This window comes from Ranitomeya imitator, chromosome 4 (genome assembly GCF_032444005.1).
Source record: "Ranitomeya imitator isolate aRanImi1 chromosome 4, aRanImi1.pri, whole genome shotgun sequence".
Classification (NCBI taxonomy): Eukaryota; Metazoa; Chordata; class Amphibia; order Anura; family Dendrobatidae; genus Ranitomeya; species Ranitomeya imitator.
Window position 1 is genome coordinate 603,970,297 of NC_091285.1, and position 24,556 is coordinate 603,994,852.

Sequence of the window (24,556 nt, forward strand, 5' to 3'; positions counted from 1 at the left end):
CTGCATAAGCTAAGTTTTGCTTGTGTTACTTTTGTTTGCTATATTTTCTGTCCAGCTTGCTATATTGGTTTTTCTTGCTTGCTGGAAGCTCTGAGACGCAGAGGGAGCACCTCCGTACCGTTAGTCGGTGCGGAGGGTCTTTTTGCCCCCTCTGCGTGGTTGTTTGTAGGTTTTTGTGCTGACCGCAAAGCTATCTTTCCTATCCTCGGTCTATTCAGTAAGTCGGGGCTCACTTTGCTAAAATCTATTTCATCTCTGTGTTTGTATTTTCATCTTAACTCACAGTCATTATATGTGGGGGGCTGCCTTTTCCTTTGGGGAATTTCTCTGAGGCAAGGTAGGCTTATTTTTCTATCTTCAGGGCTAGCTAGTTTCTCAGGCTGTGCCCGAGGCGCCTAGGTCTGGTCAGGAGCGCTCCACGGCTACCTCTAGTGTGGTATGATAGGATTAGGGATTGCGGTCAGCAGAGTTCCCACGTCTCAGAGCTCGTCCTATGTTATTATTAACTATCAGGTCACTTTGTGTGCTCTTAACCACTAGGTCCATTGTGGTTCTGAATCACCAGTTCATAACAGTACTGGAGGCCCAAAGTACTAATGCTTCTCAATAGAGGGAAAAGAGAAGTTCTGAGACCATTTTTTTTTCTCTGCACTGTGTTTTGTCTTTCTTTTCCCCTAGACATTTGGGTGGTTCAGGACACAGGTGTAGTGATGGACATTAAAGGTCTGTCTTCTTGTGTGGATCATATCACTGCAAGAGTACAAAATATTCAAGACTTTGTGGTTCAGAATTCTATGTTAGAACCAAGAATTCCTATTCCTGATTTGTTTTCTGGAGATAGAGCTAAGTTTCTGAGTTTTAAAAATAATTATAAACTGTTTCTGGCTTTGAAACCCCGCTTCTCTGGTGACCCAGTTCAACAAGTTAAGATCATTATTTCTTTATTACGTGGCGACCCTCAAGACTGGGCATTTTCCCTTGCGCCAGGAGATCCTGCATTATGTAATATTGATACGTTTTTTCTGGCGCTCGGATTGCTTTATGATGAACCTAATTCACTGGATCAGGCAGAGAAAAATCTGCTGGCTCTGTGTCAGGGTCAGGATGAGGTAGAGATATATTGTCAGAAGTTTAGGAAGTGGTCTGTGCTCACTCAATGGAATGAATGTGCGCTGGCAGCAATTTTCAGAAAGGGTCTCCCTGAAGCCCTTAAGGATGTCATGGTGGGATTTCCTATGCCTGCTGGTCTGAATGAGTCTATGTCTTTGGCCATTCAGATCGGTCGACGCTTGCGTGAGCGTAAAACTGTGCACCATTTGGCGGTATTATCTGAGCATAAACCTGAGCCTATGCAGTGCGATAGGACTTTGACCAGAGCTGAACGGCAAGAACACAGACATCAGAATGGGCTGTGTTTTTACTGTGGTGATTCCACTCATGCTATCTCCGATTGTCCTAAGCGCACTAAGCGGTTCGCTAGGTCTGCCACCATTGGTACGGTACAGTCGAAATTTCTTTTGTCCGTTACTTTGATCTGCTCTTTGTCATCCTATTCTGTCATGGCATTTGTGGATTCAGGCGCTGCCCTAAATTTGATGGACTTAGAGTTTGCTAGGCGCTGTGGGTTTTTCTTCGAGCCCTTGCAGTATCCTATTCCATTGAGAGGAATTGATGCTACGCCTTTGGCCAAGAATAAGCCTCAGTACTGGACCCAGCTGACCATGTGCATTGCTCCTGCGCATCAGGAGGATATTCGCTTTTTGGTGTTGCATAATCTGCATGATGTGGTCGTGTTGGGGTTGCCATGGCTACAAGTCCATAACCCAGTATTAGATTGGAAATCAATGTCTGTGTCCAGCTGGGGTTGTCAGGGGGTACATGGTAATGTTCCTTTTCTGTCTATTTCATCATCCACCCCTTCTGAGGTCCCAGAGTTCTTGTCGGATTACCGGGATGTATTTGATGAGCCCAAGTCCAGTGCCCTACCTCCACATAGGGATTGCGATTGTGCTATCGATTTGATTCCTGGTAGTAAGTTTCCTAAAGGTCGACTGTTTAATTTGTCTGTGCCTGAGCACGCCGCTATGCGGAGTTACGTAAAGGAATCCTTGGAGAAGGGTCATATTCGCCCGTCGTCGTCGCCATTGGGAGCAGGGTTCTTTTTTGTGGCCAAGAAGGATGGTTCGCTGAGACCTTGTATTGATTACCGCCTTCTAAATAAAATCACAGTCAAATTTCAGTACCCCTTGCTGCTGCTGTCTGATTTGTTTGCTCGGATTAAGGGGGCTAGTTGGTTCACCAAGATAGATCTTCGTGGTGCGTATAATCTTGTGCGTATTAAACAGGGCGATGAATGGAAAACAGCATTTAATACGCCCGAGGGCCATTTTGAGTACCTGGTTATGCCATTCGGGCTTTCTAATGCTCCATCAGTGTTTCAGTCCTTTATGCATGACATCTTCCGAGAGTACCTGGATAAATTCCTGATTGTATACTTGGATGATATTTTGGTCTTCTCGGATGATTGGGAGTCTCACGTGAAGCAGGTCAGAATGGTGTTCCAGGTCCTGCGTGCGAATTCTTTGTTTGTGAAGGGGTCAAAGTGTCTCTTTGGTGTTCAGAAGGTTTCATTTTTGGGGTTCATTTTTTCCCCTTCTACTATCGAGATGGACCCTGTTAAAGTTCAGGCCATTTATGATTGGACTCAGCCGACATCTCTGAAGAGTCTGCAAAAGTTCCTGGGCTTTGCTAATTTTTATCGTCGCTTCATCAATAATTTTTCTAGTATTGCTAAACCGTTGACTGATTTAACCAAGAAGGGTGCTGATGTGGTCAATTGGTCTTCTGCTGCTGTGGAAGCTTTTCAAGAGTTGAAGCGTCGTTTTTCTTCTGCCCCTGTGTTGTGCCAACCAGATGTTTCGCTCCCGTTCCAGGTCGAGGTTGATGCTTCTGAGATTGGAGCAGGGGCTGTTTTGTCGCAAAGAAGTTCTGATGGCTCGGTGATGAAACCATGCGCCTTCTTTTCCAGGAAGTTTTCGCCTGCTGAGCGTAATTATGATGTTGGCAATCGAGAGTTGCTGGCCATGAAGTGGGCATTCGAGGAGTGGCGTCATTGGCTTGAAGGAGCTAAGCATCGCGTGGTGGTCTTGACTGATCACAAGAACTTGACTTATCTCGAGTTTGCCAAACGGTTGAATCCTAGACAGGCTCGTTGGTCGCTGTTTTTCTCCCGTTTTGACTTTGTGGTTTCGTACCTTCCGGGCTCTAAAAATGTGAAGGCAGATGCCCTGTCTAGGAGTTTTGTGCCCGACTCTCCGAGTTTGCCTGAGCCGGCGGGTATTCTCAAAGAGGGGGTAATTTTGTCTGCCATCTCCCCTGATTTGCGGTGGGTGCTGCAAAAATTTCAGGCTAATAGACCTGACCGTTGCCCAGCGGAGAAACTGTTTGTCCCTGATAAATGGACGAGTAGAGTTATCTCTGAGGTTCATTGTTCGGTGTTGGCTGGTCATCCTGGAATCTTTGGTACCAGAGATTTGGTGGCTAGATCCTTTTGGTGGCCGTCTCTGTCGCGGGATGTGCGTTCGTTTGTGCAGTCCTGTGGGATTTGTGCTCGGGCTAAGCCCTGCTGTTCTCGTGCCAGTGGGTTGCTTTTGCCCTTGCCGGTCCCGAAGAGGCCCTGGACACATATCTCTATGGATTTTATTTCGGATCTCCCCGTCTCTCAAAAAATGTCGGTCATTTGGGTGGTTTGTGATCGCTTCTCTAAGATGGTCCATTTGGTACCCTTGTCTAAATTGCCTTCCTCCTCTGATTTGGTGCCATTGTTCTTCCAGCATGTGGTTCGTTTACATGGCATTCCGGAGAACATCGTTTCTGACAGAGGTTCCCAGTTTGTTTCGAGGTTTTGGCGAGCCTTTTGTGCTAGGATGGGCGTTGATTTGTCTTTTTCCTCGGCTTTCCATCCTCAGACAAATGGCCAGACTGAACGAACCAATCAGACCTTGGAAACATATCTGAGATGTTTTGTTTCTGCTGATCAGGATGATTGGGTGTCCTTTTTGCCTTTGGCTGAGTTCGCCCTTAATAATCGGGCCAGCTCGGCTACTTTGGTTTCGCCGTTTTTCTGCAATTCTGGTTTCCATGCTCGTTTCTCTTCAGGGCAGGTTGAGTCTTCAGACTGTCCTGGTGTGGATACTGTGGTGGATAGGTTGCAGCAGATTTGGACTCATGTAGTGGACAATTTGACATTGTCCCAGGAGAAGGCTCAACGTATCGCTAACCGCAGGCGCTGTGTGGGTCCCCGACTTCGTGTTGGGGATTTGGTTTGGTTGTCATCTCGTTATATTCCTATGAAAGTTTCCTCTCCTAAGTTTAAGCCTCGTTTCATTGGTCCGTATAGGATTTCTGAGGTTCTTAATCCTGTGTCTTTTCGTTTGACCCTTCCAGCTTCTTTTTCCATCCATAACGTATTCCATAGGTCATTGTTGCGGAGATACGTGGCACCTGTGGTTCCATCCGTTGATCCTCCTGCCCCTCCTGCCCCGGTTTTGGTTGAGGGGGAGTTGGAGTATATTGTGGAGAAGATTTTGGATTCTCGTATTTCGAGACGGAAACTCCAGTACCTGGTTAAGTGGAAGGGTTATGGTCAGGAAGATAATTCCTGGGTCTTTGCCTCTGATGTTCATGCTGCCGATCTGGTTCGTGCCTTTCATTTGGCTCATCCTGGTCAGCCTGGGGGCTCTGGTGAGGGTTCGGTGACCCCTCCTCAAGGGGGGGTACTGTTGTGAATTCTGTGGTCAATCTCCCTCCTGTGGTCATGAGTGGTACTTCGGCTGGTTCTGTCTATGAGCTTCCTCTGGTGGATGTTAATGGGGCTGCGGCTTCTGAGTTTCCTTCCTCAGGTGACGAGGTTAAGTCGTTAGGTGCTGCTCTATTTATCTCCACCTAGTTCTTTGTTCCTGGCCTCCAGTCAATGTTCCAGTATTGGTCTTGCTCTCTCCTGGATCGTTCTTGTGGCCTGTCTACCCTGCATAAGCTAAGTTTTGCTTGTGTTACTTTCGTTTGCTATATTTTCTGTCCAGCTTGCTATATTGGTTTTTCTTGCTTGCTGGAAGCTCTGAGACGCAGAGGGAGCACCTACGTACCGTTAGTCGGTGCGGAGGGTCTTTTTGCGCCCTCTGCGTCGTTGTTTGGAGGTTTTTGTGCTGACAGCAAAGCTATCTTTCCTATCCTCGGTCTATTCAGTAAGTCGGGCCTCACTTTGCTATAATCTATTTCATCTCTGTGTTTGTATTTTCATCTTTACTCACAGTCATTATATGTGGGGGGCTGCCTTTTCCTTTGGGGAATTTCTCTGAGGCAAGGTAGGCTTATTTTTCTATCTTCAGGGCTAGCTAGTTTCTCAGGCTGTGCCCGAGGCGCCTAGGTCTGGTCAGGAGCGCTCCACGGCTACCTCTAGTGTGGTATAATAGGATTAGGGATTGCGGTCAGCAGAGTTCCCACATCTGAGAGCTCGTCCTATGTTATTATTAACTATCAGGTCACTTTGTGTGCTCTTAACCACTAGGTCCATTGTGGTTCTGAATCACCAGTTCATAACAGCACGCAATGTGAATATTCACAAGCCTGCAGTCACATAGTAACTGCAGACTTGTAGCTTAAGACCGGCCGACTTTAAGAGTTTTCAAGCCCTTTTGGGACTTCTCTAAAATTTCTGACACTAAAAATCAAACAGAACATTCATTGATATGCATGGTTTTTAGCTTAGAGTTTTGGTAAGGCAAAGTTACCATTATGAGTTTTTGACAGTCTGTATTTTTGTTCCACCAAACACACAGTACCTTAAATTTCCTGCAAAGTGGATTGGATTTATAGAAATCTCATGCCCATGCGGTGCGTGTTTGAAACGCGCAACATGTCGATTTCTCCTAGAACGCTGAGTTTTCGGTGCAGATTGTCTCCATCAAATTGTATTAAGTGGCAAAAACCACATATGCGTTTTTAGTCCGTTTCTGCTATGAAAGCGAGCTAAAAATGCATGCAATCTGCATAATATGACTATGTCAATAACATTTTATCAAAACTAAATAACAGAAAGTATTGTAAAAACAAATCAGCTTTATTTAAAGCATGAGATACCAAAAAGAGACAAAAAATTAATGTAAAAAAACCTCACTCAAAGACAAAATAAAAAAAAATTGCAAGTAACCTAGTTTAGCTGATAAGTGCAGAAATGCTGGAGAAAACCTGCAACATAAGAAACTCACCAAATACTCATAATGGGAATGTAGCCTAAGGCATCATTCAGATGTCCGATTTTCACGGATAAAACTCGTACCTGTGATAGTCTATGGGGCCATTCATATGTCAATGATTCTTTGCGGACGGATCGATCCGCAGAAAATCGCTGAGACATGTCCAATTTTCATCCGAGGATCAGATTAAAATCAGCAAGGCCAGTCAATAAATCTGTGAGGAAAAAAAAACGGAACGCATTCGGATGTCTTCAGTCTGATGAAAATAATCAGTCTGTTTTTATACTACATGAGAATATCTGATGTCTGAATGAGGCCTTACAGAAATCTCTGGACAGGAGCCAAGGCGGGTAAGTAATCCATAGCGCTCTTTCATTCTGGAAATCCGTAGTAGTACGCGATCACAGACTTCACCAAGCTGGAACCGCCATTTTAACGATAGATCGTGATAGAATTTTCCAAGGATGAATGGATGAAAATCCCTCAAACAAGAATTGAGAAACTCTATTGTGGCTACAGAAAGGGTTTCCAAGCTGTGATACTTCCAGAGGGGGTGCTACTTGGTACTAACCATGCAGGGTGCCCAAACTTTTGCATCAGACTATTATCCTTTCTGTAGTTTTTAAAATGAACACCTACAGAGAAAGGCACCACACACAAAATGAACGTATAAAAAGTCCTTTATTAATAGCAAAAAGACCACAAAGTGGTCGTAAAATTGCCTAAGAGGCAAGGGTGAGACACAACAGACACAAAGTTTTTAAAATGTAAAAGATGAATATATATAGATTTTTTCCCACAGCGATCACGGCCTGAAGTCAGTCTGCGGTATGCTGATACTGGCAGGCTGAGACTGGCCCATAGGGGAACAGGGGAATCGCCCGGTGGGCCCCTGTGTAGACAAGGGCCCCCAACCCCACTATATGGGCAGTACTTGGCATAATTTACTTGATACACTCTGTATAGAAAAAAGTAGCATATCATCATTAATTTACCATACTACCCAGTTTATTATTATATAGAAGTGTATGTAAATTTGCGAAAGAGGGCGCATGCAGGTGAAAAGTGGGCCCCCCCAAAGTCAATGTTACTGGTGGTCCCTTGGCACCCCAGTCCGATACTGGTGAAAACCAGCAGTGCTGCTCACACAGCATCATGGCAGGAGCTCACACAGCTTGGGTGCCAGGGTGCTCTCATTTCTGGCACCTGTCTGCAGCTGCCGCTCACTACACTAGAAGAAGCCAGCTTAGCTGGCGAAACATGCATTGGAATGCTATTTACGATGATATGACTGCGTATTAGTTGGATTGTAACATAGTAACATAGTAACATAGTTAGTAAGGCCGAAGAAAGACATTTGTCCATCCAGTTCAGCCTATATTCCATCATAATAAATCCCCAGATCTACGTCCTTCTACAGAACCTAATTGTATGATACAATATTGTTCTGCTCCAGGAAGACATCCAGGCCTCTCTTGAACCCCTCGACTGAGTTCGCCATCACCACCTCCTCAGGCAAGCAATTCCAGATTCTCACTGCCCTAACAGTAAAGAATCCTCTTCTATGTTGGTGGAAAAACCTTCTCTCCTCCAGACGCAAAGAATGCCCCCTTGTGCCCGTCACCTTCCTTGGTATAAACAGATCCTCAGCGAGATATTTGTATTGTCCCCTTATATACTTATACATGGTTATTAGATCGCCTCTCAGTCGTCTTTTTTCTAGACTAAATAATCCTAATTTCGCTAATCTATCTGGGTATTGTAGTTCTCCCATCCCCTTTATTAATTTTGTTGCCCTCCTTTGTACTCTCTCTAGTTCCATTATATCCTTCCTGAGCACCGGTGCCCAAAACTGGACACAGTACTCCATGTGCGGTCTAACTAGGGATTTGTACAGAGGCAGTATAATGCTCTCATCATGTGTATCCAGACCTCTTTTAATGCACCCCATGATCCTGTTTGCCTTGGCAGCTGCTGCCTGGCACTGGCTGCTCCAGGTAAGTTTATCATTAACTAGGATCCCCAAGTCCTTCTCCCTGTCAGATTTACCCAGTGGTTTCCCATTCAGTGTGTAATGGTGACATTGATTCCTTCTTCCCATGTGTATAACCTTACATTTATCATTGTTAAACCTCATCTGCCACCTTTCAGCCCAAGTTTCCAACTTATCCAGATCCATCTGTAGCAGAATACTATCTTCTCTTGTATTAACTGCTTTACATAGTTTTGTATCATCTGCAAATATTGATATTTTACTGTGTAAACCTTCTACTAGATCATTAATGAATATGTTGAAGAGAACAGGTCCCAATACCGACCCCTGCGGTACCCCACTGGTCACAGCGACCCAGTTAGAGACTATACCATTTATAACCACCCTCTGCTTTCTATCACTAAGCCAGTTACTAACCCATTTACACACATTTTCCCCCAGACCAAGCATTCTCATTTTGTGTACCAACCTCTTGTGCGGCACGGTATCAAACGCTTTGGAAAAATCGAGATATACCACGTCCAATGACTCACCGTGGTCCAGCCTATAGCTTACCTCTTCATAAAAACTGATAAGATTGATTTGACAGGAGCGATTTCTCATAAACCCATGCTGATATGGAGTTAAACAGTTATTCTCATTGAGATAATCCAGAATAACATCCCTCAGAAACCCTTCAAATATTTTACCAACAATAGAGGTTAGACTTACTGGCCTATAATTTCCAGGTTCACTTTTAGAGCCCTTTTTGAATATTGGCACCACATTTGCTATGCGCCAATCCTGCGGAACAGACCCTGTCGCTATAGAGTCCCTAAAAATAAGAAATAATGGTTTATCTATTACATTACTTAGTTCTCTTAGTACTCGTGGGTGTATGCCATCCGGACCCGGAGATTTATCTATTTTAATCTTATTTAGCCGGTTTCGCACCTCTTCTTGGGTTAGATTGGTGACCCTTAATATAGGGTTTTCATTGTTTCTTGGGATTTCACCTAGCATTTCATTTTCCACCGTGAATACCGTGGAGAAGAAGGTGTTTAATATGTTAGCTTTTTCCTCGTCATCTACAACCATTCTTTCCTCACTATTTTTTAAGGGGCCTACATTTTCAGTTTTTATTCTTTTACTATTGATATAGTTGAAGAACAGTTTGGGATTAGTTTTACTCTCCTTAGCAATGTGCTTCTCTGTTTCCTTTTTGGCAGCTTTAATTAGTTTTTTAGATAAAGTATTTTTCTCCCTATAGTTTTTTAGAGCTTCAATGGTGCCATCCTGCTTTAGTAGTGCAAATGCTTTCTTTTTACTGTTAATTGCCTGTCTTACTTCTTTGTTTAGCCACATTGGGTTTTTCCTATTTCTAGTCCTTTTATTCTCACAAGGTATAAACTGCTTACAGTGCCTATTTAGGATGTTCTTAAACATTTCCCATTTATTATCTGTATTCTTATTTCTGAGGATATTGTCCCAGTCTACCAGATTAAGGGCATCTCTAAGCTGGTCAAACTTTGCCTTCCTAAAGTTCAGTGTTTTTGTGACTCCCTGACAAGTCCCCCTAGTGAAAGACAGGTGAAACTGCACAATATTGTGGTCGCTATTTCCTAGATGCCCGACCACCTGCAGATTTGTTATTCTGTCAGGTCTATTAGATAGTATTAGGTCTAAAAGTGCTGCTCCTCTGGTTGGATTCTGCACCAATTGTGAAAGATAATTTTTCTTGGTTATTAGCAGAAACCTGTTGCCTTTATGGGTTTCACAGGTTTCTGTTTCCCAGTTAATATCCGGGTAGTTAAAGTCCCCCATAACCAGGACCTCATTATGGGTTGCAGCTTCATCTATCTGCTTTAGAAGTAGACTTTCCATGGTTTCTGTTATATTTGGGGGTTTGTAACAGACCCCAATGAGAATTTTGTTACCATTTTTCCCTCCATGAATTTCGACCCATATGGACTCGACATCCTCATTTCCTTCGCTAATATCCTCCCTTAAAGTGGACTTTAGACAAGACTTTACATAGAGACAAACCCCTCCTCCTCTCCGATTTTTACGATCCTTTCTAAACAGACTGTAACCTTGTAAGTTAACTGCCCAGTCATAGCTTTCATCTAACCATGTCTCGGTTATTCCCACTATGTCAAAGTTACCTGTAGATATTTCTGCTTCTAGTTCTTCCATCTTGTTTGTCAGGCTTCTGGCGTTTGCGAGCATGCAGTTTAGAGGATTTTGTTTTGTTCCAATCTCCTCGCTGTGGATTGTTTTAGAAATGTTCTTACCTCCCTTCTGAGTATGTTTTCCTGGATCTTCTTTGTTCAAGTCTAATGTTTTTCTTCCCGTCCCCTCTTCTTCTAGTTTAACGCCCTCCTGATGAGTGTAGCGAGTCTTCTGGCGAATGTGTGTTTCCCAGGTTTGTTGAGGTGTAGTCCGTCTCTGGCGAGGAGTCCATCGTACAAGTAATTCACACACATGTAGCCTGTGTGTTCACAATAGCACAGAGTTTATGGTGCTCTTATTAGTGCAATAAAACCTTATATGCGGGGAAGGCATAGAGATTGAAATACATGCATTTAATACCTTCCTATCACTAATTAGAGAACAGTAAGTAATAGATTATTATATATCAGTGACATCCCAAATGTAAATAGGTCTAATTAATTGTTATGCAAAACTGGTGTTTCTATTGGCCAGCCCTTAATTTTTATTTTGGGAACCTTCAGTCAATTAAATGACACACTAAACAATCATTCATGTAACAGTATAAAGGGAAAGGAAATAATCTAGAGTGTGCTTTTTTCTATTACATAAAATTTGCAGAGGACCCTGCCTCATATTGATTATTGAGTTTGTTGGTTGCTGGATATCATATTCACCGTTAATAAAAAAGATATGTAGAACTCACCATTAATAACAATGTGATGGGAACGTCTGATATTACATACTGACCGATCCTCTCTGTTACCTCTAGGACTCATCTGCGGTGGAGACAGAGATGAGCACCCAAACCACCCCTGAGGCTGTGACCTCCCCTCCCGCTGAAGGACCAAGATACTTTGAGCGATATTCAGAGAATGATCCAGAATACTTGCGAATTCGGAACATGGCAGCCGACCTGAGGCAAGACTTCAATGTCATGGAGCAGAAGAAACGTGTAACCATGATTCTACAAAGTCCGGTGAGTGGTGACCTGGAGTGGGGAAAGAAAAAATGCATGCACATATAGCTTGGTCTGAATGCATACTGACTATTGGTGCTAAATCTGAATGCATTCTATTAATTGACACTTACGTTTTAGAAATATGATCCTGGTCATGGTCTTCGTGGTTCTTCAAACATATTAAACAACTCTATAACATTGATATAGTATGATACCGCGCTTAAGGATGAATAGGCAGAACGAATGCTGGGAGTGGTATAAACCAGTCCTCAGATGTTAATCCAATAGGGACAACCACAATCTATACCCTTGACATTGGGTTTTTCACATTATAATAAAACTCCCTGCCATAAGAATAACCACCCCCCCCCTAACCTGTAGCCCAAAATAAGTCAATAACACTGTAAATTGGATAATAATGGCCACAGCAGCCTTTATTTAAATATCATACAGATTATTCAAACAGTAAAGTAAATAGCACTGGGAGGGTCCTTGAAGCTCCCAAAATCTGGTGATTAACCGTAACAAAATATTTAGTGAACAAATAACAGACCATAAATTCCTCCCAGCCGTAACCCCCACTGGTTCGGGAGCACCAATACCCCTACGGGGTTCCATTGTCCACTTAAACCCTGGAGATTTGACACCACTGCCGAAATCCCCCCAAAATCACCAGACCAAAACACCATATAATAACAAATGAGGAATCCATATCCCCAAGACCAATTTAGCACCAACTTCAAGAACACCCCAACCGCAACCCAACCACCATCACCCAATAAAATAATCGCCCAATAACCCCAAAATAAAGCAGAACAAGGGCAGGCGGGACTGCTCTTGTAAACTCCTGAGCAGGAACTGAGGTAACCGCCCCAGAAACCGAACTAAAATATCCCCAAATTTACATACCCCTCCCCATTCAACAATGCCCCGCGGCTCGCTCCAGCCTTTCCTTTATGCTTGTTCACGATAGGATGTAGATAGCCTAGCCCCCTGGGTCCCACCACACTACTTATAAGCTGATGGTGGAAATATTGCCCGGCGTGTATGTGTAAATGTTACCTTAGGGCAGTCTGACACGTCCAGATAATTCCGGTACCGGAAAAATCGGTACCGGAATTATCCGTGTCCGTGTGCCCGTGTGTTTCTGTGGCACATCAGTGTGGCACACGTGTGCCGCCCGTGTGCCCACTGGGTACCACACGCACCGTGCAGGAGACAGCGCTAAAGTTTAGCGCTGTCCCCTGCATCTGGTGCTGAAGCCGCGATTCATATCTTCCCTGCAGCAGCGTTTGCTGTAGAGAAGATATGAATAATCGTGTTTAAAATAAAGATCCATGACCCCACCCCCCTCCCACCCCTTGTGCGCCCAACATCCCCCCCCCCCCCTCTGTTATTAAAATACTCACCCGGCTCCCTCGCTGGCTGGCGCTGCTTCCTGTCCTGGCCGCACCTTCTACTGTATCAGCGGTCACGTGGGGCCGCTCATTTACAGTAATAAATATGCGGCTCCACCCCTATGGGAGGTGGATCCGCATATTCATGATTGTAAGACAACTCAGTTGTCTCCTATTTGCTATCCCCTAGCTGTCATTTGCCTTCTTATGAAACATTTACACATACACCCCGGGCAATATTTCCACCATCAACTTATAAGTAGTGTGGTGGGATCTGGGGGGCTAGGCTATCTATATCCTATCACGTCACGCTGAAGAGTTCATCTTAGTTCATGCCACCAGGGGGCGCAGCTTCGGTGACGGCACCGCTAGTCTCCGAAGCTCCGCTCCCTGCATTTCATTCATTCCCCAGTTGTTTACAGCCGGGAGTGGCCGCATTAGCAGCACTCCCGGTTGTAAAATATAAATGCCCCCAGATATGGATTACTGCTTGGGACTTGACTGTACGGCGGACAGGTATGGTCATATTGCTGGTTTATTATTTTAAGATTTTTTACAGGAGAATGAGCGCTTCGCTGGGAATGGAAGAAGAATAAATATGGAAAAACTGTAAGTACTGTTTTATTTAATTAAAATAATTTTTTCTTAGTGTGTGTGTATTTTATTATCTCTTGAACAACTGTGGGATTAGTAATGGATAGGTGTCTTACTGACACCTCTCCATTACTAAGCCGGCTTAATGTCACCTTACAATAGGAAGGTAACATTAACCCCTCATTACCCCATATGCCCATGCTACAGGGCAGTGGGAAGAACAGGGCAAGGCTCCAGAATTGGCGCATCTAATAGATGCGCCTTTTGTGGGCAGCTGTGGGCTGCTTTTTTAGGCTAGGGTGCCTGAGAATAGCAGCCTGCACCTGTGAGTTTTGCTGGGTTGGTTGGAAAATATAGGGGGGGATCTCACGTTGTTTTTTCTTTCATCCCATCTCCCCGGCTCGCGCTGCTTTTGGCCGATCAGGGGAGAGCGGATGACAGCCGGCTTCAGCACCACAAGCAGGGGACAGCAGCTTACTGTAGCGCTGCTTCCCGGCGGCCATCCGTGTGGTTCTGATGTGGCACACGGCTGCTGCATGTGTGCCACAAGGATGTACCACGTGAGCACACAGACACGGATATCTCTGGTACCGATTTTTCTGGTACCGGAAAAATCTTGACATGTGAAACCGCCCTAATATTGTTTTTCTGTCCAGGCTAAGTGTTCAGTGGTGTAACTTAGAAGTGGGCACCCAAAAGCAAAGATTAAAATGGGTCCCATTATAGTTCCAAGTTTTGCTATCCGGTCTAGATACAGTAATTTCAGTGTGTCTTCCCTCGCCACTCTTTTCCCACCACCCTTTCTTGGAAGTTCCTCTGTAAGGCTTCATTCAGACATTTGTTTTTCGCTTACTTGTTCCATCTATGGTTTTCACTGACAGAACACGCACCTATTAAAGTCTATGCTGCTGCTCACGTGTCTGCATTTTTTTGCAGATCGTGTGTCTCCCAAAAAATCATGTAGGCTTGTCCAGTTTTGACCCATATCACAGACCAAATTCACCCATACAAGTCTATGGGTCCATGAATACACATACACGCTGTGCGTGTTCTGCCCATGATTAACATTGTAATGTATAGGAGAAGCTGTGTAATTATGCTTCAAAAAATAAAAAAGTGGCACTCACGATTCATAAAAATTTTCTTTATTTCGATATTATTCAAATCATGTTAGGGTGTAAACGGGATGAGCTGTAGATAGTAACATAGTAACATAGTTATTAAGGTTGAAGGAAGACTTTAAGTCCATCTAGTTCAACCCATAGCCTAACCTAACATGCCCTAACATGTTGATCCAGAGGAAGAAAAAAAAACCCATGTGGCAAAGATAAGGTAGTAGACGTGATGTAATCCCAAAACATATCAGATTTAGGGAGGGAGTTATTCCAAATGTATCTATGAGTGATTTTACCTAGTAGTAGGTTTTCTAAGTCTGATTTGTTTTGTTTTGAAGAGTTAGAAAGTTTCAACCACCTATTTATGTGTATTGCTTTGTAGTAAGTATAGATGTCTAGAAGTCCAATGCCTCCTTGTGTTGAGAAGTTTATATGGTAGTCTTGATTTTCTGTTTTTCTGAATATATTGATAAAATAGGCAGCACATTTACGGTATTTAGTATTTTAGGGAATATATAGGATTTTATTACATTTTTCATACCTTTCTAGTATCAAAGCTATCAATATATGTTTTTAAATTAGAAGATTCAAAATTTGGTTACATTTTGTAAGGGAATTGATGCCCTTCACAATAAACGAGGCCACAATGATTGTATCTAGATTAGTTACATAGTTACATAGTTACATAGTTATTAAGGTTGAAGGAAGACTAGACGTCCATCTAGTTCAACCCATAGCCTAACCTAACATGCCCTAACATGTTGATCCAGAGGAAGGCAAAAAAAAACATGTGGCAAAGAGTAAGCTCCACATTGGGGAAAAAATTCCTTCCCGACTCCACATACGGCAATCAGACTAGTTCCCTGTGACAGTTGTTTCACATATAACAACCCTTTTAGGGGTCCCGATCTCCAATCCTCAGTCCGCATTGGAACTCGTAGAAGTGTTGTTATATGTGAAATGGCCATCATCCACAGCGCATCCCACCTACCCTCTAACATGCTTTTAATGATGTCGAAATAAAGTGAATTTTTATGGCTGGTGAGTGCCACTTCTCGTATTTTTTGAAGCATATATTACAATTATCTCTCATCAAGTTGAGTACCATGAGATCTATGTAGCCATGTGGTGTATTTCAGGGGCTCTGATAGTGCTGAACCGCCTTTTTGATTTTCTATTAAGAAGCTTTGTAATTTATTTAATTATCCACACGTGAGAATCGGTGATGGAACACTGATGGTAAAAATGCACACTGGGACCAAACGCTGATGGTAAACACTGACCAAACACTGATGAAACACTGATGGTAAAAAATGACCAAACACTGATGAAACTCAGATCCAAAAAACTCACACTCAGACAAAACACCAATTATAAACACTGATCAAACACTGATGAAACATTGATGGTAATCACTGACCAAACACTCATGAACCTTGGATCCAAACATTAATGAACAACGGTCCGTGTTTTTACGTCAAAGAAAAATTACTGACATCTGAATGAGGCCTAAGGCCACGTTCACAGTATCAGTATTTGGTCAGTATTTTACCTCAGTATTTGTAAGCCAAAACCAGGAGTGGGTGCTAAATGCAGAAGTGGTGACGTACTGATGAAATACTGACCAAATACTGAATGTGTGATCAAGGCCTGAGGTGGAGTTCTACCCAGGTTCTCACCAGCCTACAGCATAGTGGAGTGGAAAAAACAGTACCGGCCACCCCTGTCTCCACTGGCCCCTTAGCAGTGACATGGTCTGACTCTGTCATAAGATTGCCCTCGATGTCCTCCACTATCTTACCTTCCACTGGTAAAGCCCGGTAATAATATGATGGCTGCCATCATTCTTTTGGCAATCAGGTGGTCTCTTTTTTACATTGCTGATATTTATCAATCCAGATGGGATTTGCAGGGGGGGGGGTGGCTATATTTATCCAAAATAGGGCCCCTATGTTATCAATTCTGTTTAGATTTTTTAGTGATGAATTCCGTCTGAAAGATGAAGATGAAAACATGTCAGTGTATATAGTCGTGTAACAGTGTGATGTTATTTTATGTCTGATTTATTGACTTCTTACTTTGGTTTTATGTTTGCTTCCATTTACTTTCAGTCTTTCAGGGAGGAACTGGAAAGTTTAATTCAGGAGCAGATGAAGAAAGGAAACAACTCCTCTAATATCTGGGCTCTCAGGCAAATCGCTGACTTCATGGCCAGCACTGCACCATCTGTCTTCCCCACCTGTCCAGTCAGTACGTTCTTCCACTTTCTCTCTGGGGACTTGGACAAGGGAGGATGAAGTTACTGAGATGTCCTCTCTGAATATCATTTACGTAACTGGAAATTACTATATAAAATTCAACTTAACCTTCGTCGGAAATTTCCACACAAACTTCTTTCTTCTGAGCTGCAGAATGACAATGAGGTTCCTCTGCCCCAAAACAAGACATCAGTGTTATAAATGGCTCCTGATAAGCGAGGGGCCCGGTTACAGGATTTGCATGAGGGCCAGGAGCCTCTGCCTGCCTTGGTAATATTGATTGCTGACAATGTGTCAGTGTGTAGTCCCATGCAAAAGAGCAACGCACATGAATTTGCAATGTTCACAAAGAAAAAAAGAGAGCACCACTTTAGCTTATAAGAAAGATTTGGGGTCCGATACAACAAGGGCGGTGTTGTTCACACTTCTATTGATGAGGGGACTTGCTGGAGTCAGACGTTCCTGATTCATTGAGAGGTGAATCAGGAACATTGGCCCAGTGGTGTGACCTTGTGTGTGACATCCCACCCCTGGAGTAAGAATTGTGGCGTAGCTTATCATCATGAATTTGACGATCGGTGGTCGCCCCAACCCACCTCAGCTCCACTCACTTTTTCAGAGCTGAGCAAAAATAGCGTCAGAACGCCAAAAGTCACAAAACTTTAGGACAGCCTCAAATTGGGCCAAAATTTTGCAACTTTTCAAGGCTTTCTCTGTAAAAAATACCAATGGAAAAGCTTTGATGAATCAGGTTATTGGACTTATACATGTTCAGAGGTTCTTTAGCCTGTATCCTAATAATGACTATAACTGACCATATAGCATATGGTTCGTCCAGAGCCCCGGAACTTGCCCTGGTGTGCTGGGTGATGAAGCCAGCCCTGGTATGTAGCATACATTGTGTGTGTGATGGGAATGGGAGTTTAGGTTAGGCCTCCTTCACACGTCCATGTTTTTAGTACCTATGGTATCCGTTTTTGCATGCATACCATACGTACCCATTATAACCTGTAGGGCTATGCACATGTCCGGCTGTTTACACAGATCATGTGTCCATGTAAAACACATGGAGACATGTCCGCTTTCGTCCGGCAGCATGGATGACAAGGGCCAGTTCAAGTATATGGGTCAGTGAAAAAGACATACAACACATGGATGGCGTCCATAAGCCATCAGTGTACAGTATGTGTGCTGGACGTGTTTAACATTGCACAGTATAGGAGAAGCTTTGTCACTTAGTTATTTCTTTATCTGTACCGTAAAACCACTGGTGACACACTGATGACACTGGTACCGATTTTTCAAGTCTGTGTTTTATAGCCTAAGACTATGTTCACATGTTGCGTTTTGGCTGAATTTTTTATACAAATTAAAAGCTGCTTTTAACACAACCAGTTAAAGATATGAGATTTCAGAAATCTTATGCTCACACGTTGTTTTTTTCCTAACTGAATTGTTTCAGTGTTTTTGCAGCATTTTTTGACCCATATAAAGCAATGAGTAAGTGCAAAAATGCAGCAAAAAGCGCAGGTATCAGGTTTTGCTGCGTTTTTGATGCAGAAAACTCAGGAACAACAGGCACTAAAACTTTATCATCATGTACAAGAGACAAATGTACCTGAAAAAAGGCAGCAAAACCTTTTTTTAGCAGCTTCTTTACTGCCAAGAGATTAGGTTATGAGTGCAGAAAAAAACGCAAAAAAATTGCAAGATGTGAACATAGCCTAAAGTTATCTGAGAGTCCCTTAATATTCAAATAGCCCCAAATGTAATTTTGCGGCTAGTCTTCTGCCTTTGTCTGTCAACCATTGCTATTACCGTAAGTTTCCTTTGTTTTAACTTCTGAAAACATAACCTTCATTTTCCAGACTCGTCCATGGTGGCGCCGATCAATGACCTTCACTGCAATGATCCTGTACCCTTGGCAAAGGGTGAAAGGCTAATGAGATGTAAACTGGCCAGCATCTACAGGCTCATAGACCTCAATGGCTGGGCGCAGCTCAGTGGCACTTTTGCTTCAGTGAGTAATTTGCCATGATGAATTTTTGGTGCTTTTTTAACACTGAATTTCTGCACAAAAAATGCAGTGTCTTACAGTTCCAGCAAAATGGAAAGGATTGATAGAAATTTCCTGCCCATTGTGTTCTTTTTTTATACAGTGTAAACTGAGCTGTGGTGCGTGTTTCACATCCGCCGCATGTAAATTCCCCATAAAATTGTAGTAAATATATAAAATTCTCAGGTAAAAGACACATATTCATTTTTTGTGTGTATCCGCTATTAAAACGCACATGTAATGCCCACATGGCTGTGTCAATAAAGTTTTTCAACCAGGAAGTATCAACAACAAAACAGCTTTATTTAAAACATAACATACCAAAAAAAGACAAAAACTGCAACATCAAAAACGAAATAAAAACACGTAAAAAAACGGACACAAAAATGCAATGAAAAATGCAAGTCACCTAATTTAGTGAATAGATGCAGAAAATCTGCAACATCAAAAACTCACCCAATACTCATCATGGAAACATAGCCTGTTAATATGTTGTCTCCAAAGACCAGTATCGAGGCTGATATCTGGCATTATTGCTATACTACTGTATTATAAAGGTGAATGTCTGGGCCCTTGAGCGATACTTAGTCGCTACACGGCAGCTTTGGCTGTGACGCAGGTTGTGCAGCCAAAGATCACTCTACGCCATTGCTACATAACACGGGTGAATGGGGTCTTATTGTGACCTGCGAAGTAATGTGACAGCTACAAGCAATTGGTAAAAAATTCAACTGGTTCCAACTTTTTGCGATTTGCTGGTCATTGTGGTTACACCTTGTGCTTCACAGTGAGACTCCATTCACTGGCATAGAGGGAGATTTGGCAACACGACCTGTGATTCTGCGAAATTCCATCGTGCAGCCCCTTAATGAGTCTTCAGTCCAAGTCTTCAGACATGTGGTGTTCAGACCTCCTACATCACATTGTTATTTTCTCAGGCTCTAAGGTCATTGCTGAAGTTATAAATCAGGGGAGCACAACCTGCGACCCGGAAATCACATACAGGCCTGGATGCCATTTTGTGTAGACCCTCATATGTTAGAGAAAATGGGAATGCCACAGAGACAGAAATGAGCGAATACTAATAGTACATTGTGTTGCCATTGGCAGTATTGGGGTCTTCTGATCCGTGTGTGGCCCTCTGGAAAGGAGATGAAGTGCCTTAATTCATCAATTCATATACACTGCTATGGAGAAACTTATGCACACATGATCTCTTCGTTTCTGAAATGTGAGCGAAGAAGGCGTCCTATTATTTATAGATGGGAATCGGCACTCATCGGGCATCTGGCCTATATTTCGATGTGCAATACAAGTTTCAAATAGTAATATCTCTTTGTCCACTTTAGTATATATATAAAAAAAAAAAAAAGATCTACACTCACCCTTCCCAGGTCCAGCACTGAGTCTCCGCCTCTGGTCTTGAAGTCTGGCATTGGTTGTGCCGCTGATGTCACCTCGACAGAGTGGCAGCCAATCAGTGAGCTTCACATCTGTGAGCGGGAAGTTCTGTCTACACTGGCAGAGGCGCCGAGCTCACTGACTAGCTGTTGACGAGATATCAGCGCCACAGCCAATGCCAGGCATCAGGAGATTTGGTGGAGACTGACAAGGAGACAGTGAGTAGAGTGCGGTCTTTTTTTATTCTTACACCAGACTGCGCTGGGCAATTCACTGAAAAAGAGCATTAATGAACAATAAAACTCACAGAAAAAAGGCAGCCTTACTCAGCAACACCAGGTCACAATACCAAAGTACTAGCAGGGTGCAGCAGACCCCCATAATAAAGGTGGGGACAGCACAAGTGCAAAATACTGATGAAACAACCATTCACAAACGTACCACCGATGGAGTGGGAGGGCACCTAGTATTATAAATGCACATGGAAAAGGCTTGTATAGGGCGCCAGTCACACAGGTACGTGTGATGCGCTGTGCCTGCCTATTGATGACGCTCATACTGTTAGATCAGGCAAACATATAAGTGTACCACACAAGCATAGACGCCCAATTCACCCAACTAACACTAAAGGGCCTAGTTAAGAATAAAAAAAAGGGCAGTAAGAAGATAAAAATGATATATAAAATACATGAGGCTTTGGTTGTTATTTTGGCCAAAATATGCAAGATCGCAACCCACGTCAAGGGTCCTCATTGTCTTGCGAGTCCCTACATTGAAATAAAAAAACAGTTAACTGAAAAAGGACATAAAAAATCATAAAAAACAGCCTTAGGCTATATTCACAGGTTGCATTTTGATGTTTTTTTTAATGCTAATTTTAAGCTACGTTTTACAGTGCCAGCAAAAGCTATGAGATTTCAGAAATCTCATGCACACACATTGTTTTTTTTCCCTGACTGAATTGGAAAACTGCTACGTTTTTGAAAACTGCAGCATGTCACTTATTTCAGCGTTTTTGCAGCTTTTTTTTACCCCATAGAAAGCAATGAATAAGTGCAAAAACGCAGCAAAAGGCACAGGTATCAGGTTTTGCTGCTGGTAGTGAAAAAAAATGCAGAAAAGCAGATGCAGCAGTATGTAAAACCGATTTATTTTTGTGATTTAAACCAAAATGTCTTGGTCTCCTCACCTGAGAATGGTAGTTAGGATTAGTGCAGTTTAATTAAATTAGTGACATGTGTAAAGTAAACTTTGGCTGACCAAGGTGTGAAATTGACCAATACTTGACCAACTCAAGGGCTGACCAAAGTGTGAAAGTAAACAGTGTCCTACAAACTTAAGGCTCTACCAATGTCTTAGGTAAACCATTCCCAATCAATTCAGCTCACCCCGCGGTTACATTTCTAATTGTGTATTTTTTCATGAACGCATGTGTATTTTTTCAGGCATAAAAATCTTTTTCCACTAAATAATTTGATCAAATTGCCCTTTTTTCCAAAATAATTTTATGGCGTCACATACAGTATGTCTTGCATTGGTGACTTAATACATTGCATTGTTCATGCTTCTTTGCTGGAAGCAAAGCTGAACTTTGGGGTCATAAAAAATGCAGAAAAAAAGCAGCAAAACTTGCTTTTTGTATGTAGCTTCTTTACTGACAATAGGGCAGGTTTAGCCTGTAGATAAAACGCAACGAAATACAACTCAGCGCAACATAGCCTAAGGCTATATTCACACATTACACTTTTTGTTTTATTTTTTCTTCATTTTTTACCTGCAGAAAAAATGCAACAAAACGCAACGCAACATAGTTCACCAACACCAAGTTACAGACCAGGGGAATAAGATTTCCTGAACGGGGACAATTCTTTTAATTATTACTGTTGGCCTTAGGGTTGGTGCAATCTGACAAAGTGGCCCTCATACCAGAAAAATGTGGGCATCTCTATTATAAAGCAATGAGTTCTTCTAGTCATTGGAACTAAATGTTCTCCATTTTTGTGTTGTTTAATATGTGGAGACGTAGTGTATGTGTTTTTTTAAATGTGAATGTTATAAACCCTCAGTGCTTGCACGGTGACTTTCTCATCTGGTCAGAGATTCCCATTGTTATTATGCCCATTTTTCTTTCCTATGCTGTTATGTTATTATTCTTCATTTTCAGATCAGGGTTAATAAAGAACAGGATCACTTCTTAATCAGCCCGCGTGGAGTGGCTTGTAATGAAGTGTCGGCGTCAACCCTAGTAAGTAATAAAATAATTGAGGGAGCCGATAGTCTCTTAAGTAATTTATGAGCAATGACCTATGAGTGCATGGTCTAACTTCCCTCCCATCATCACTGTAGAATCCTTATGGATGCATGAAATAATTAAAATGTACATACTGGAATAGCACCCCTTTAATGTGTATTAGTGTTCGTGCATGCGCCCGTAAAAATCGAACAAGTGCTATCCTTGGTTTTGACAGATAGCACTCGTCCTCATGATATTCTACGAGGTTGTGTGCATGTCCAATTTTTTCCTCAGACCAAGTCGGTTCCAGGAAAATATCGCAGCTTGCCCGATTTGCCTCTGAGAATCGGATGGCACTCGCCCATTCAACTCTATGAGTCCATGCAAAACAATCAATATAAAGTGACTAGCACACTCCAAGGTGTTGTGATGCAAAAAAGTGGGGATTTATTACATACAGTAAATCACAAACGTTTCGGTCGATACAGGACCTTCATCAGTGTGCTAGGTATAATTGTATACTTGTATGGCCCCAAATCAATAGAATACTCGGATTTGCATCAATCAGACATGCTGGAAAAAAACAACAAGCCGGGAGGAAACAGAACCAGGCTGGTCAACTGACGGTGAGTCAGAATAATAGGTGGCGATGAGGCTTAAAAGAACCGTCAGTGCGCCGGGACACTAGGGATAGATCCATGTTTGTCTAGCCCTCTTCATTTCATGAAATATCACTTCCACATTACATGCTCAGTATGTGGTTTGGGGGCTGCCATCACCTCTGATTTCCTTTCATCCAATGTCATTCACAGGTCAAAGTGAATATTTTGGGGGAGATGGTGGAGGTCGGTAGCTCTATCTTTGAGGTGGACACCAGTGACTTCAGTCTGCACTCAGCCATTTACTCAGCGCGGCCCGATGTGAGATGTATCATTCAGCTCCATACAGCGGCAACCACGGCGGTGAGATATAAGAATGATACCGTACATGGGATGGGGCAGGCGATCAGTGCTGGTCACACAGGTCTGACTGAGGGAAGTCTTGTGGTCTTCACAGGTGTCGGCCATGAAATGTGGCCTCCTGCCTATCTCCCATGACGCTCTACTGGCAGGAGAAGTGGTGTACTATGATTTCAATGGAGACATGGAAGAAGAAAAGGACAGGATTGAACTGCAGAAGAGTTTGGGACCGACATGCAAGGTTCGGCCATGTCTTTTTTCCATGACTGGTTTCTGGCTCTTCCTCGGTGTAGGCTTTATTTCTGAGGCAATGCAGAAAATGACTGTGCTTTACTTTCTAGGTGCTTGTCCTGAGGAATCATGGGGTTGTAGCTCTGGGAGAATCGGTAGAAGAAGCTTTTTATAAAATTTTTCATCTCCAGGCGGCCTGTGAAATCCAGGTAGAGTATAGATTATTGTAATAGATCTGCTGTGGGCCTTTCCCCACTTTCCATATATTTCTTCTGTGATCACCAACCAGTGGCTCCACAGCTGCTACAAAACTACCACTCCCAGCTGCCCTGACAACCACTGTTGCAAAAGGACAACTCCCAACACGGTTGTCAGGAGATCCATAGATCAAAGACTGATGTTCTCCAACATGTGGATCCCCACAATTGCAAAACAACAACTCCCAACATGCAGTCCATCATCTGAACTGTAAGTTGTATTAATGGTGTCTGACAGTCACGATGGGAGTTGTAGTTGTTCAGCAGCTGGACAGATTCAGCTAGGAGACCACTGTAGTGCAAAGTTTGTAGACAGAGCCCCGACTTACATGTATAATGTATGTTATTTGTAGTATTGGACTCCTCATGTGGAACAAAAGAACCATTAAGACCCTCTCAGATTTAAGGGGCCAAGTGTGAGAGCTAGCAGTATTGCCTCATCATATTAAAGGGCTTGTTGCCTCTGAAGACTTTATTTTTTATCTTCAATGCATGTGTGGTCAAAAAATCATTTTTGCAATTGGGTTTCATAACAAAGACTTTATTTTTTTATCTTAAATGCATGTATGGTCGAAAATTCATTTTTGCAATTAGGTTTCATTACAAATGTTGCTCCATTTTGCTTTCTTTTTCGGCCTCTTTGTTTCCTTGCACCTT

At 42.8% G+C, this 24,556-nt stretch overlaps 1 protein-coding gene across 4 annotated transcripts in view; it reads left to right on the forward strand.

Moving 5' to 3' along the window:
- ADD2 (adducin 2) overlaps window positions 1-24,556 on the forward strand; it is a 175,495-nt gene that overhangs the window by 109,618 nt on the left and 41,321 nt on the right. For all 4 annotated transcript variants that reach the window (XM_069766531.1, XM_069766533.1, XM_069766534.1 and 1 more), the window contains exons 2-8: window positions 11,210-11,416; window positions 16,616-16,754; window positions 18,631-18,782; window positions 22,384-22,464; window positions 23,265-23,414; window positions 23,509-23,652; window positions 23,753-23,851. In XM_069766531.1, coding sequence (XP_069622632.1) covers window positions 11,234-11,416; window positions 16,616-16,754; window positions 18,631-18,782; window positions 22,384-22,464; window positions 23,265-23,414; window positions 23,509-23,652; window positions 23,753-23,851 — 948 coding nt within the window. In that variant the 5' untranslated portion in view covers window positions 11,210-11,233. The remainder of the gene's footprint in view (window positions 1-11,209; window positions 11,417-16,615; window positions 16,755-18,630; window positions 18,783-22,383; window positions 22,465-23,264; window positions 23,415-23,508; window positions 23,653-23,752; window positions 23,852-24,556) is intronic.